Source organism: Carassius carassius, chromosome 1 (genome assembly GCF_963082965.1).
Source record: "Carassius carassius chromosome 1, fCarCar2.1, whole genome shotgun sequence".
In the NCBI taxonomy this organism is placed as follows: Eukaryota; Metazoa; Chordata; class Actinopteri; order Cypriniformes; family Cyprinidae; genus Carassius; species Carassius carassius.
Window position 1 is genome coordinate 29,999,761 of NC_081755.1, and position 14,877 is coordinate 30,014,637.

Sequence of the window (14,877 nt, forward strand, 5' to 3'; positions counted from 1 at the left end):
GGCTTTGTGCATCATGGAAGTGCTCGTCCTTCACGACAGTGTCCTAAGCTTCATGAGCTCCACAGCTAGGCAGACGTCTGCAGACAGAACACAGTTAACAATGTGGAGAGCTGTTCTTGGCACTGCGCAGCCATGACACTTTGCCCACGCACTCTCTCGCACACATGCTGTCCGCTCATTCCGTGCTGGTGGGGAGGATACCTCTGGTTTGAATGTCAAAGAGTCAATGTATACAAACAAGTCTGGAAAATTGACGATGCTTGTCTATGCGTGTGGTCTGTAAAGAATTTTAATATTCCCTGTGCCCATTCTATATATCTCTTCAAATGGGAGTCTGCTGGACTTTGAAGGTGGGGAGAGGAGGGGCGGAAATCGCTGTCCGTAAACTCCAGCCGTAGATGACATTATTAATCTCAATTTAGGAACTCTGTGAATGCACATTGAGCTGCGGCCGGAGGAAGCGATACAGTAGCAGAGCTCCTCCCAGCGGGGTGTTCCCAGATTAGAGTACATATAGCCTGCGAGTCCCCCACGACGCATCAACGTGACAAGAGTCTGTCGACAGTGAACTTTAATACAGATAGCCAAAAGTTGGCTGTCAGATGCTTGCCATTACACCCCAAAATCATCCTGGAGCAAAAAATTGATTTTTGTTTTCCAGCAGCCAGGCAGCTTATGGAGGGCAATTAAGAGCTGTTTTCCTCCACTGGAAGTGGATTCCCTACGCGGGGGCCAACAGTCTGCCAAAATGGCTGTAAGGATGTAATGGATGTCTAGCAGCTGCGATGTTCGCTAAATCGAAGCAAGGCCGATAGTCTGTGGATCTTTAAGGACTAGAAAGTCTTTTCAGTAATAGTAAGGCATGCAATGACAGCTGCCACCGTTCCACTTATTGAGTAAGTGCGAGCCTAGTCGCATAGGAGAGCAGCCCACCATGATGGGAAAGATGTCACCGAGTAAGGAAGATGCAATTAAAAGCTCACCTGAGAGAAAATGAGTGCCGGTGTCTCGACGGGCTGTTATGAAGCCCCACGTGCTGTGTATTAGAGATAAAAAGGTTCATCAGAAATTCTCTGCGAAAAGGCAGGAACAATCGCCGTGAGGATTAGAAATCCCTTGTTATGATATTCATTAACTTAATAAAATAAACAAATAAAATCTGTGGGGCATTAAAATTATAATCCACATCAATGGTTTTTCTGAAAATTTTTTCCACCTCACAGAGAAGACCAGACAGCATAAAATGATGACAAGCGCAACATATATACCATAAAACCTAAAACACAGCCACGATGCCAAAGGAACAGCCTGCATCACAACTATGAGTTCTAGCATTGCATCTCTTTGCGAATCCCATTTTCATCCATAGATGTCGGGATTATCTACACTATCTCCCTGACACAGTTTGTTTCTGTTTACACTGCCATGTGGCGTTTTATGTGCTGTTGTATTGTGCATATTGATATTTCACACCAACACAGTCCTCTGAGTTGTCACAGGTTGCATAACATTCATTCTGGCTGATACACTGCCAATTCTGTTCTGGCACAGGCTCCCGTCGCCCATGGCAAAATAAACATCAAAACCTCACCATGCACGACAAACCCAAAGAGATTCGGGAGCGACCTGCGCGGCTCAACATGGATGAGAAATAAGGCAAAGAAGCAGATTTAGAATACATCACAAAACCTCTGATGAAAAAGAATCTCATCCCAAAGGGTTTACCAGCTGTCCACACAGGGGTTGGAGGAGCACGTTGTGCTTCAGTCACCAAAAAAAAAAGTAAAATTGAGGAGAAAATATTGTGAAAAAAGCGTGATAAAAATAACTCGGAACATGTGACCAGGAGCACTAGAGGAAAACCTGACTCATGTCAAACTGCTGGATAATAATCCACACAGCACAATTTCAACAGATGGGATGATGTCTAGTGGGACCTGAAATGTAAGGCTTCATGGAGAAATGGCTGAGCACATTAGAGTTAATATCCACCTGATATCATCTGTGATCTCCAAGTACCAGCTGAAAAGCTCCAATGTGATGGATAACGCCAACATCCGGTCCTCAAAGCATTCACAGACATACAAACACACGTGAGGCTCTTTGATGAGCCAATCGCAACTCGCAACAACAGCCTGAACCCTTCAAGACACGTCTCTCACCCCAATGTCAATCACAGCGGCAAAAATGCCAAGCGATTCCGGCCTCGCTGGTGCTTTTTAAACAGAAAATGTATGTTGTCTTAAGGAACGCCATCTGCATTATACCTCATAATCCTGTGAATCCTGCAAACGTCTGTCTGACAGCAACATAGGCAGAGCCCGCAGGAGAGGTTTAATCAAAGGTCAGGACAGAATCTTAACACCGTTTACCAGCACGGGCCCAATCCCTCATTTGGTACGGCGCCAAATCCCAACTCCAAGGGGAAATGTGATTTCGAATGACTTATTGTACAGTGCATGCTGATGAGAAACTAATGTCATTAAGAGAATATGCGAAAGCAGTTGTTCAATGCACTTTTAATGGGCAGGAACATTTTCATCTCTGTTTTGACACAACAAACAAAGGCACATCAATGGTTTATGACCATTTATACTTCTGCAAATGGAGGGAGAAGCGTTATTTGCCTTCACAGGCGAACTATATATTCAGGCTGTCATAGCAATACTGATGACAGGCAGATGGAGTGTTTGCTTTGCACTCGGGAAATGCAGCTTTACACTGACCGCATATTACAAAATAAACTTTACTTATTGCTTGCGCTCATCGGTCTACACAGAGCCGCCCCCCCACCCCCACCTTTTCAGTTCTGATCCGAACTGAACTCCTGAACTGGTTTTCCCTCACATTCAGAATAACTGCTCATCATAAGGTTTTTTCTGTTTTAGAGCTTTCACTTAAAACAATTGAGGACAACAGGCAATTTTCACTCCGGCATCTCCAGCCATCACCCCCTGCATCAGAATGAAGACGGACGGTACAGGCAAAGAGCAAACATCTGGAAATCCTGAAGAGATAGCGGCACTTTTACAAAATTAAATAGACAATATTTAATAACATTTTGCTGGGGAGGACTAATGTTTCCTTTCAAGCGCATTAGCATTTTGATAACCGGCTGAAGACTATTCTTTCATTCACGATAAGGAGAGAACGTGAGGCTGTGTAGACAGCATGAAATAATTGGCACACTGCATGTGAAAAGTCAGCATTTAAAAAGTAGAGAGGGTGGAAATAAGGAAATAATAAAAAGAGAAAAAAAAAAACATTTCCAGGTAGATGAGAACCGAGGGAGTGCTGATTCTAGAGTTCAGAGATTTTTCGCTACGGCTCAGGGTGGTTTCACAATTTGAGCAGTCCTCTGTGTTGAATAAGTGGAGTCTGAACTAATTTTGTAAAAAACTGTAAAAAAGCATGCCTCAGCATTATGCCCAGAGTTAGCCTGACGTATTGCACTGTACTTCCACTGAATACAAAGCTCAAAAGCCCCTCATGCGATTGGCCTCACATCTAAAATAAGAAGTAGAGTAGCCTCAATCCATTATCATGCTTCCCAAAAAGCCTTCAGATTGCATTGCAGTATAAACGAAAAAGTAAAAGTAAAACAATGACTCATCTGACCTATGAGTAAGGCTTGGTGTACCACACCACGGTAAAGCCTCTGGCGTATTTAAGACACATGAGCGTGTAGCCGTGCCACGGGTGTTGGTGACTGGTCTGACAAAACCATGCTGTGCGAAATCACTTTGAATTATTTCTGTTACCATCACCGGCAGGCCCAAGCCTCAGAGCACATAAGGACAAAACGGCCAACATTCAGCTATGAGCTCTTGATGTTCATGAAGATTGACGTGACTAGTAAAGCTTCAAATACAAAAGTCTAGACAGATGCACGAAGCCAATTAAATCATATACAAAACAACCACAAATTAAAGGAGATGTTAAGCGTGCCGCTAATGCCTATCAGCGAATGTCACGTACACAGAGAGTGAAGGTCATTGCGGCGGCATGTTTTTCTTCACTTAACTGCTCTCGAGTTATTGACCTGTAAAGCCACATTTCTAATCTGTACATTGTAACACGTCAAACATTTTTACTAATATTACCAGTGATGAAAGCATTTCTCAATGACTCATTCTGGAGTCAGGCAAGATTTGGTCATCCCACAGGATCATAGGGCTGAAAAAATATTTATTGGGAACTCCATCTGTTGCCTGAAAATACAACAGAATCACGTTGCCTCAAGTCAATTCAAGTCAGTGTTATTTGTATAGCTCTTTTCCAAATACATATTGTTTAAGAGCAGCTTTACAGTAAATCATGATGTTAATAATTATAATGCTTTACAGTCGCATTTAGCAGATTAGAGCTGGGTGATAATGTTGTTTACATTTTGCAACAAAACAAAGAAGTAGTTTAGATTTACTATATAGTATTTATTGCTTTACATGAGCACTGTATGTATGAATGTAGGTAAAGTTAGATATACTTCTAAATACAATGTTAGATATAGAGCTACAGTATGTGATTTTGTGACAATACAAACAATCAGGTATGTTAACTACATATACAATTTGACAATTAATATCTTGCAAAATGTCACATAAGCTATAATTAAACATCTCTCATTGTTTTTTAGCTCACAAGTTCGCCAGCTAGCCTACTAGCTCAGCATACCACTAGTCAATTAACCAACTATACTAGCAGAATATAAGTTAAAAGTTATAGTTTTATCTTAAAATAACATTATAAAATATGTTTTCTGAACAGTTATGGCCTTTAGTGTCTGTGTGTTGTTTTAGTTTGTATGCTAGCATAACATACAGATACCCAATTAGCATGTTAGTTAACTATGCATTAGCACCCCATACAAAAAAATATCCAAGGTTTTAACACAAATTAAACCAAAAAAAAAAAAAAAAATGGGTACATAGTGAAACCATGGTAACCACAAAAACCAAGGTCTTTCTACACTAGCCATAGTTTAACCATGGTATTTGTAGAACACTTTTACTACATGGTTACAACCATGGTTAATTTTTGCAAGCGACTTACTGTACCTTACATGTAAACCACAACATCCTTTAATGGCATTACATAACTAAATTTAAATTGAAATACAAGTAAAAAGTGTAAAATGTTCAAACATTTCAGTTACTATAAGAACAATGTAAAGATTTTCAGTTATAGTTTATTATTATTAGTTACTACGATTTCTCACAAAACCAGATTAATATGCAACACAGCTGACTTGTAATAACCTATTAACCTGCAAACATTAAATTGCTGCTATTTATTCTATATATGTAGCCACCATTGCTAACAAATGATAACCAGAAAGGCTATTTTAATTATCTAGAAGAAGAGACCATGATAATGTGATACATTTTTCTAAACCGGCAATACAAATGGTCCAAAGGGGATAGCATTCTGCAGGGGAGATATAATCTTGCACAACACTGGCAAATTCCACTTAGGTCTAATTAAATTACTGTTTTGTTTGGCCATCTATGATATCCCTTAACACTGATTAAAACAAGCACCTTTGAAAGGTGTCACCACATCTTCATCCCTTTATCCTCTCCTAATGTTTTAGCATATAGAGATGCAGCATTGCTCTGCCCACCGTGAACGTAATTTCAATTACATTAAAAATGTCAACACAAATAACTGTGCCAGCATGAGATCCACATCTGAGATACTATGTGCTGGGGGTTCTGTCTTAAGCGGATGATGCAGGTGCTGAACGCTAATGGTTTTGAGCGCTACAATCCACGGCCAATTAAGATTTACGAACGCGTGTTTATCAATGCAAACAGAGTCAGGATTAAAAACAGATTATCCTGAAATCCATTTGCCATGAGTGCCAGCATACTCCATTACATTCCAATAAACTGGTTTCTACTCCTGGCCAATCAGCATCTCTCTCCCTGAGGCTATTAACCGGCTATTCTGCTAGTCTTCTTCATTCACAGACAGCATTACAAGCAGCAGTATCGATTGCACTGGAAACCCTTAATAACCCAGGACAACAAACAACCAACATGGATACTTTCTTCTTGAAACTGCAGTTACAGTTCGCCCTCTGGGATTACACAATAAATCAATTGCTTATCGCCCAGCACTCGGCTTCTTGGTTGGTACATCAAATTAATGAGATTCATCACATGTCTGTGCTTTTAAATCTCCATCATCCACTAAAAAAGACCAGGTTCGACGAATGCTGTCTAGACTGCATTCTGGAACAGACTGCTTTAAAAAGCTTTACGCTTGAATAGAGCAGGTTAAACAGTATTGTGCACAAGTCAATGATAACCATCACGGTCAATGTAAAACTTATCTGTTATTTTCTCTCTGGAAATTAATGTGAGCATAGAGAATAAACATGTGACAAAAGTATCAATATTAAAAGGTCAATTAATTGTCTTTCATGTATGAGCTTTCCCCTTTGCAGAATGAACCCATATCTTTTCTCCTCATAACATGCTATTTTTTCATATAATCTTCCATATTTCTCCACGGCCCATATAAAATGCAGCATTGTGAAACAGCCTAAAAGCTGTTTGGGCAACCCAGTTACAGAATTATGTTACTGAAATGTGACTTTACAGAAACCACAAATTATTTAATAAAAGTCACAATAAACAGATTACAATTGGGAAAGAACAACTTCAAGGTTTTATTCTTCAACAAATGGAAAAAACATTCATAACACCACCAAACAAAGCATTTGCCACTTAAAATATTGCTCTAGGTTCTTCAGGAGCTTTTTAACTTAAACACTAATACTTCATTATGATATCACAGCCTAGTGTGAGGTGAAAAAAAATAGTAAAAGACTAATTGGATTTGGAATTCTGAAGAAAAACTGGCAGGTAAAGGAAGCAGGACGAGACAAAACCATAGAGTTTCCTTCACAGTAGTTAGGAGCTTTATCATTATTTCAATACTGTCTGGTCAACAAGAGCCAAGCGCACTGACTGGTCAGTTAAGAATTTGACTGAAAGCATTTAATCACGCTTTATAATTTGCACTGCTCTGTAATGTCCTACCTTTAAGTAGCTGCCTGAAAACCATCTGACATTACAAGTCAAAAAAGACTATATTTGAAGGAAATGGATCCTTAAATTTGATCTTGTCTTTCTGGTATGTCTGTTTTATTCAGTGACCAAATTCCTTCACCAGACTGTCACAAAGGTTGTTCCTATGTTATGAAGTGGGCATACAATTATTGCTTCATGGCATATAAATGTAGAAAATAAATTGAAAAAAAAAAAAAACAGTCAAAATGAATGCTGCCAATCAAAAAAAAAAAAAAATTATTTACACTCGTTCAGAGTGTAATAGCTTCAGAATTTCTCAGAAAAGCATTTAAAAGTTCATCTATTAGTGCCAAATTCATTTGGTGTGGAAAATAACACCATAAATCATCTGAGGCATGGAGAACCCATAAAGAGCGTTTTGACATATTGTTGTGCCATGGATCTTGGCACATTTTCTTCCATTTGTTGGCACTGTGTCATTGCCATAGTGATTCAGTCTCCATTTGTTGTTAAAAAAAAAAAAAAACCATCGGCATTGTGTAGGACCATCTATGGGCTCAGCTGTTGTTTTTTCTGCACAATATTCCTCTGTGGGAAACCATGATTTTAACCATTGACTCCAGAATGAAAATTGGTCTTTTGCCATATACTAAGCAGGGTGCAGGGAGCACTCCTTTATTGCAGCTGGCCATTAAGCATTATAATTACGAGTCAAAATTGTAGGTTCATGTGCTCTTGTGCCTATATGGCTAACAAAACGAAAATAGCAGATTCTTAATTACCTTATTAGACTATTAGTGTTAGTTAAACACAAAATGCCCCTCTGTCATGATGAACTGCTGATTTAAGATTATTCAAGACATTTTAACTATCGTCTATACAACATAACTTTGTTTTAACAGCTAGACGTGGCTGTTTTAAGAAAATCCAGATTATAAACACAGATCAAGAGTGGCTTTCTACTGCATTCTACGGACACTGTACAACTCAGACAAGGTGCAAGATCATGCACAAATTTGAAGACGAAACGACATCTAATAGTATGTTTAAGAGGTTTTAAATGTGACAGCTCTCTGACCATGCATGGGTGACAGTGGAAATTGTCAGGTTAAACCACTCGAGCGAAGTATTACAAGTGTCTCTGCTGTTAACCTAGGAAAGGTTAAGACCTCTTCTGCAGGATGCTTCAAATAAACCAGAGCTTGATTAAACTGGAAGTTACAATCGCTCTCGTAAAACAGAACCCAGGGTCAGTGTGTCTATAAATACCTGTGTGAATCACACCTGTCATCATAACTATAATGATAATCTAAAGAAAAAAATAATACACACAATATCAGTCTTTACAAGTCAAAACTATTAAAAAAATAATAATAATTTCAAATTTGAAACCAACAGAACACACTACAAAGGGTCCACAGATGCCTACTACACTAACATACTACTGGACATTGTATATGAAAGGTACATTTCTAAAGCTTTTTAGTCTCAGTATGAAATGTCTACAAGTTCGGTGCGACTAAGCGACTTCTCCCACGTCCACGAAAGACTACTCTATTCCCACAGCATAAGATAGTGAGAAAGCAGTCATCAGTCCGTCTCCAAGTGACAACCTGAAAGGTGTTGTTATTGTGTCATCTTCTTTGTAACCCTATTTCATATTTCAACGTCAGGTACGTTTTCAATGCACAGCCTCTTTCCTTCCAATCTGACACAGATGCATTAGATCCATTTATTGATCTCAGTGTAAGAAGATGCACTATGATAACCTGAACTTTCCAGTTGCAGGTGAACCAGCGAAGTCATTGGAAATAACGCTGTAACATTTCAATCCTATTGATCTCAAGCGGGTAAACTGGTGCAAGCATAACTTTGGTATCGTAAAGATCTGGTTCATGTTGCTCGCAAAGTCTTTTAGAAATGGTATCAGTGCACTGGCATCGACCATTAAAGAGAGAGCATGAGATGTGGACCATTCCTTGACTCGGGAGATCTCGGAGCATGCCTGTCCCCAAACCCACATGCCATGCACAAAGCACCTGTCTCTCTCAAGTCCCTGAGAAATGTCCCTCAACGCCACAAACCTCAGGCGTGCATCAAGATGCAAGAATACAAGCCAAGCTGTTGAGATGTCACCACTAACCTTTGATGTTGCAATAAGGCTCAAGCGAGAGTCGAAAGAGAAGAAAAACGTGTCGGCTGAAGATTTAACGGCGGCGCACTGAAAGCATCCCACGATTTCGCGTTCAAATTCCTCCTCTAACCAACGCGCTCATTTTCCTTTCTCCCCACCGCTCATGTGTCTTACCTGAAGGGCATCTCCCACGACTGCAATTAGCTGCCAAGATTTCATTGTGGTCGGGCAGCGAAAACGCAAAGGAAAAGTGCCTCCTGTTTTCTCAGTGGAGGTAAACCGATTGCGCGCGGAGAGAGGCAAGAACGGGCAACGGAGAGCGCGCGAGTGGTAGTCAGTGGACCGTATCCACGTGGTGCCATGTAAATGACTGCATCTGTCACTCCACGCGCCTGTGCCACAGTCATCCTTGTGAACCTTCTCAAGTTCACACCATTGAGCCTGACTTTGGCTCAGGGGTTTAGTGTAAACAACTCGAAAGTGATGCACAAAATCCTACAGCTTTTCTGCACCAGAAGTCGATCTAGTTAAGTGGCAAATGTTGAGCTATGCATTCGGTCTGAAAGTTCTGTTCAGTAGAGTCACCTGTTTCTTTTACAGTATACTAATGCATTCTGTCTTTAATAAGATCCACACTGTATTTATAATATGTCATGTAATATAGACCTAGTATTGTTGCAACGCCATCACTCAATTAAAAACTAGTTAAAGAGGTGATATGGCTATCAAACATGACCACCACCCTCTGAGATGACAGCAGAGGCTGTAAAAATAATAAGCGTTTACATAAAAAAAGCTGCAAATAAACATTCATATTATACATCTGTCAGAGGGAAATAGGCTTATTTGCCACAACTGTGAGAGTGATTATATTTATTTACCAATTTAAATAAAAATGTTAAGAAAATAATAAATTATCAGAAATATATATAAAAGATGAACAATTATTGTATTTATAATTTATAGTTCTTATTTAAATAATTTTATATCGATTTTAACAGTTTTCATCAATTGTTTTAAAAAAAATAGATAAATAAATTATTGTATACATTATGATATTAAAGTAATAGTTAAATTTTATTATCAAAGTGCATGCATACAATTTAAAATGCCCAATTACAGTTACAACCCAGAAACTGGGTTTTAACAACTGCACTCTTTGTATTTTACATTTTAATTGTATACAGTCCACGGACCGTTGTGGATTTATAAAATACTTTAACTCACTGATATAAATATAGCACGGATGTGTGTGGTATGAATAAATCCAGACATTCTACATTTGTCATGTTGTCATTATTTTGTGACCTACCAGCATCAATTGTGTCACTTCACAAATCCTTTCCCCGTGGCCTCATGGAATATTAAAGTGTTTATCAGATGCGCACATCAAAATCTCACCAGAAACAGTATACTTTAACTGTGGACTTTTTGCCTACTAATTTTTGAATACTATGAATTTGGACATACAATTATATGACCATACTCTTCTCATGATTTTAGATGCAGCTACCAAATTTGTATGTATCTTTTCTTTACGTTCTGTGTGTTGCAGCACTCCTCTGTCTCCACTTTATTCCAAACTAAAACAATAAACTCACTCCTGCATTCATATCTGTGCCATCTTCTTTATGCTCTTACAGATCTGACAGATATACATTGCCGTCGGTTAGCATGTGAATTCCCCCGTCGTTAACCCCATTGTATTAAGTAGTCCACTCTAACGACGCCCTGCCTTTGATATGAAATGCAATCACAGTAGTCAATCTCATGCCTCTTAGCAGTCACTGCTGATAAGTTTAGCATGAGGCATCTCCCGGACTTACCCCATCCCTGGCATGAGGTCGAGAACTTGAAAGGCTTTAGTCGACTGCAAGGTCCTTGGTAACTGTGACATCTGACAACCCTATGACAAGAAAATATCTCCCTTTTTTTCCTGGTGAGCAGCAGGAGGCTAGTGAAGATCAGTGTGATAGCAGTCACCGCTGCAAACTCCTGGTGACAGTCTACGTAAATTGGGTTAGCAGCAGCCCCCACAGAGCTGCATCAGGCAGGGAGACTAAAGGACTTGTCACAGGTGACCTCTGTGTAACTACATCCCTGCTGCTTTGAAGTGCCGTGAGACATGATGTTTAATATGTATTCCATCCTGCCCTGACATTCCAATTTCTTAGCGCCTTGCAATGTTTATTAGGGTGTTTTTATGCATGCAGCCTTTTTATCATTTCATCATCAGCAGTGTCATCCGAACATTTTCCCCCCACCATAAGTGCCAAAATTATGAACTAATAGCCCTGGGATGTTTACTGGCTAACAGCCATCCTTCAAGTAAAACACATCATGTTTAGGGAGTCTAGCATTTGAATTTTTTTAATCGTTTTTTAGACCTCCAGTGAAATGGCACTTGACTAAAATGAAGTGTAACAGCAGACTTTAATCCTTTTCATCTAAGAGACACCATAGAGCCCCAATTTTTTATGTATTTTTTTCTTTCGGTGCCATTCCTCAAGCCATGACGCGATTCCCTCATGCATTAAATACCCAACACATTACAAAATAGGCCACCTTGTAGGGCCCTGCGTGTTAACACACAGCATCCCACTTTAGGTGCAAATGAGAGCAAGGGGACAGGAGGAGGACAGAAGCTAGAAAGATGGACAGTTCCATATAGTGGATTAAAGATTCCTCCTTGGCAACATTTATGGTTATTTATGAGCCTCCAACACAATATCAGTAATGGGTTACCGTTCATCCAGGTCTCCTCGGGCGCACCCCTATACGTTTACACAAATTAAAATTGGCAACATGCCATTTGTTTCCACAGCGCCTCTTGCTTCCAACCAGGTCACTAATGGGATTATTCAGTTCTCGTTCTTATGAGCACAAACAGTGTTGGAGACATCTGCCTGGCATAGATTCGTTCCCTTATTTCTGCTTTCTCGTCTTATTCAATTTAATTTCTGACTGATTTGCCCTGTGCTGTGATTGACAGATGCCGGTACTTGGTTATCACAGTCTTAGTATTTCACGGAAGACATGAAGGCAAGTTAGCTGCACATATACTGTAGCGCGTCAAGGACGACTCTTACGATAAGCTGATAGAATCTGGGCCGTAGGTAGCAGAGGCAGCGGCAGTCTCTATAAATTGCCATTATTGAATATGCTATTCTTCATGCCTGTGCGATAAGAGTGCATTAAATGAGAGGGGTGCACAATGCCAAGGAGAACTGAAAGGGGACATTTCGATTTCATTTTCATCTGTTTAATTTGTTCCTATTACGCGTAACAGCTTTACCTTTGAGCTTGGGCCTCCGAATCGGTTAAATAATAATTGTAACGTTGACACATTGAACTAGTACGAGGCAAAGCAGTCGACGAGATCATTGGTCACGTACAGTATATCCAGGAATAAGCTAAGAGGATTCCTCTCTCACTCCGTAGCTCCTGGCGGAGGGCCTGCCTCATCTCTTCATTATCTGCACGGCTGTTTAAATCTGCACAAATTATTTATCCGCCATTCCCGTAATTACCTCCTCCCTCTTTAAATAAGAGACACTGCTTGATCGCCAAATTGCCTGATTGTGACAATAACTTGTATTTGTCGGAAAAGTTCAGGGGCTGTGGCTTTCCATTGTGCGATGAAAAAAAGAAGTCAATAGAGAGATTAGTGTGCACTGAGAAACTCAATATATATTCAAATATGAACAGCAATGCAATTCGGAGTTAGCCTTCTAGACTATTATCTTAGGATAATCTCATCAGATTCTGTTTATTGCTTTCATTTATTACTCTGCCGTCCTCCTCGATTCAGCCTGGGCTGTTTCATCATCTTATTTACTTAGAACAACTTTGAAGCACTTAACAGTTGCTTTCCTCAGGAGAGCCAGTCAGGGCCTTGACGCCCGGAGCTGTGCCCTACCTCAGAGCCTAATTGAGGGAGATGGGTAATGGAAGTAACTCCTCTGTCTTGTGAGAGAGAAAATTCCATCTCGCTACTAATCCACGACAAACGCTCAAGTTCGAAACCATGTGACTCACCGGCCAGGCCCCGGCAAGAATTAAGATGGCAATCTATGGCAGGTGAATGCTTATCTAATTGAACTGATACTTTATGATTTATATTAATGAGGCGAGAGGCAGTGTGACAGAAGTGTGACGTTGTTGCTTTGTAGCCGCTTCATTTGCAGCCATGTAATTTTGTTAATACGCAGATTGCCGATACCAAAACTCACAAATTCCTTTGGGATCATTTTGTAATCGCTGTTGGTATGATTGAAATGCAAGCGGGGCTTTCCTCTGTGCGCTGGGTAGCCTGTTTATGGGTATACCGATCGGTGGCCTGTCTTTGTAAGACAAAGACAGCATGATGAACGCTGTCAGGCACGTTTAGAGCTGCCATCTCGATTTCGTCCTGCCTTCCACCACCTTTACCTAAACAGGGATATGTTCTTTATTCTGAATGTGGGGCTATACAGAGCCTCATCCATCAACTTGGCAACACATGGTGCAGCACTGCTCATACCTTCATAGCCAAATCAATAAAACAATTCCAGCCATCTCCTTCACACTCCTGAGTTTCACAGTGATTATCTCGAGCAGCATTCATATTTCTTCCGTTTGTGTATAAAATGCCTTGGGCATCAGGACGGAATGTTGAACATAATATTGATGGATGCAAGAGTCAGTGACCTCTATTCCACCATGTTGTGGGTGCTGAGGGCTCGTTAGAGCTCGCTGAAGAAATCTCCTGCAATACAGAAATGGAGACTGATGAAGAGAATGGGCTTTTAGTGTCTGTCTTCAATGCGAGCGGATGACTTGTCTCGAGGTCTCAACAGGCAACGGCACAGAAAATGAGAGAAGGATAAAAAGAAAACGAGAGAAGGAAAAAGAAAAAGAGAATGTGTTGGCAGTGGGCGGATGTGGGCCAGGCAGCAGATCAGTTGGTGCTTAAGGCTCCTGCAATCCGTTAGCATTCCTAATAATCTCAAAGTATGTGAATTGAAATGAGCCAGCTTGGGACCACAGAACTGTACACGCCATGTGAACAATGACACACACAGTCCCAAACCCTTCACTACCCACTAACCTTGAGCGTATTTCCCAAAGGTACCATTATACAACTATGGTTGCAAATTCAATCATTAGTTCAACGATTTTGTAATGATTTTGTGTTTCCCCAAACCTATAGTTCCAATGAACATTCTTAAAGGGGTCCTATTATGCTCTTTTACAAAGTTTTGATTTTGTTTTGGGGGTGTACTAGAACAGGCTCTCATACTAGGTTGTTCAAAAAAACACATTATTTTTCACATATTTTCCATTATTATAACACCTCTCTCCCCAGGCTGGCAAGAACAGCTTGAAAAGTTCCTGTATCAAAAGAAAACCCGCCTTCTGAAATACGAAAAGTACTGCGATTGGTTAGCTGGGCCTGTGTGTCTTGTGATTGGCAGCACCCGGCGCCTGGTCTGGAAATGCCATATCCCTTACCATAGCTGCCTACTGTGAGCTTCAGTGTACATATTGCGTCAAAATCAATTAAATTTGAGCATGATTTAAACCCGGATGATTGTTACCTGTCACGATCGGAGTTACGGAAAACACAGGAGAGAGAACCAATTGCGAGTACGTCTTTAATAAGGGGTAATCCAAAGAGAATACACAGTCCAGGCATGAGTCGTAACCAAAAACATCCATCCA

At 40.3% G+C, this 14,877-nt stretch overlaps 1 protein-coding gene across 2 annotated transcripts in view; it reads right to left on the reverse strand.

Annotated features, from left to right (window-relative positions):
- LOC132144702 (RNA binding protein fox-1 homolog 1) overlaps window positions 1-9,599 on the reverse strand; it is a 294,728-nt gene extending 285,129 nt beyond the window's left edge. Inside the window, exon 1 of one of the 2 annotated variants that reach the window (XM_059555271.1) lies at window positions 9,349-9,599. In XM_059555271.1, coding sequence (XP_059411254.1) covers window positions 9,349-9,393 — 45 coding nt within the window. In that variant the 5' untranslated portion in view covers window positions 9,394-9,599. Of the gene's footprint in view, window positions 1-9,183 lie in introns of both variants that reach the window. The other variant, XM_059555290.1, reaches the window with a different exon arrangement.
- Window positions 9,600-14,877: the final 5,278 nt, after the last annotated feature.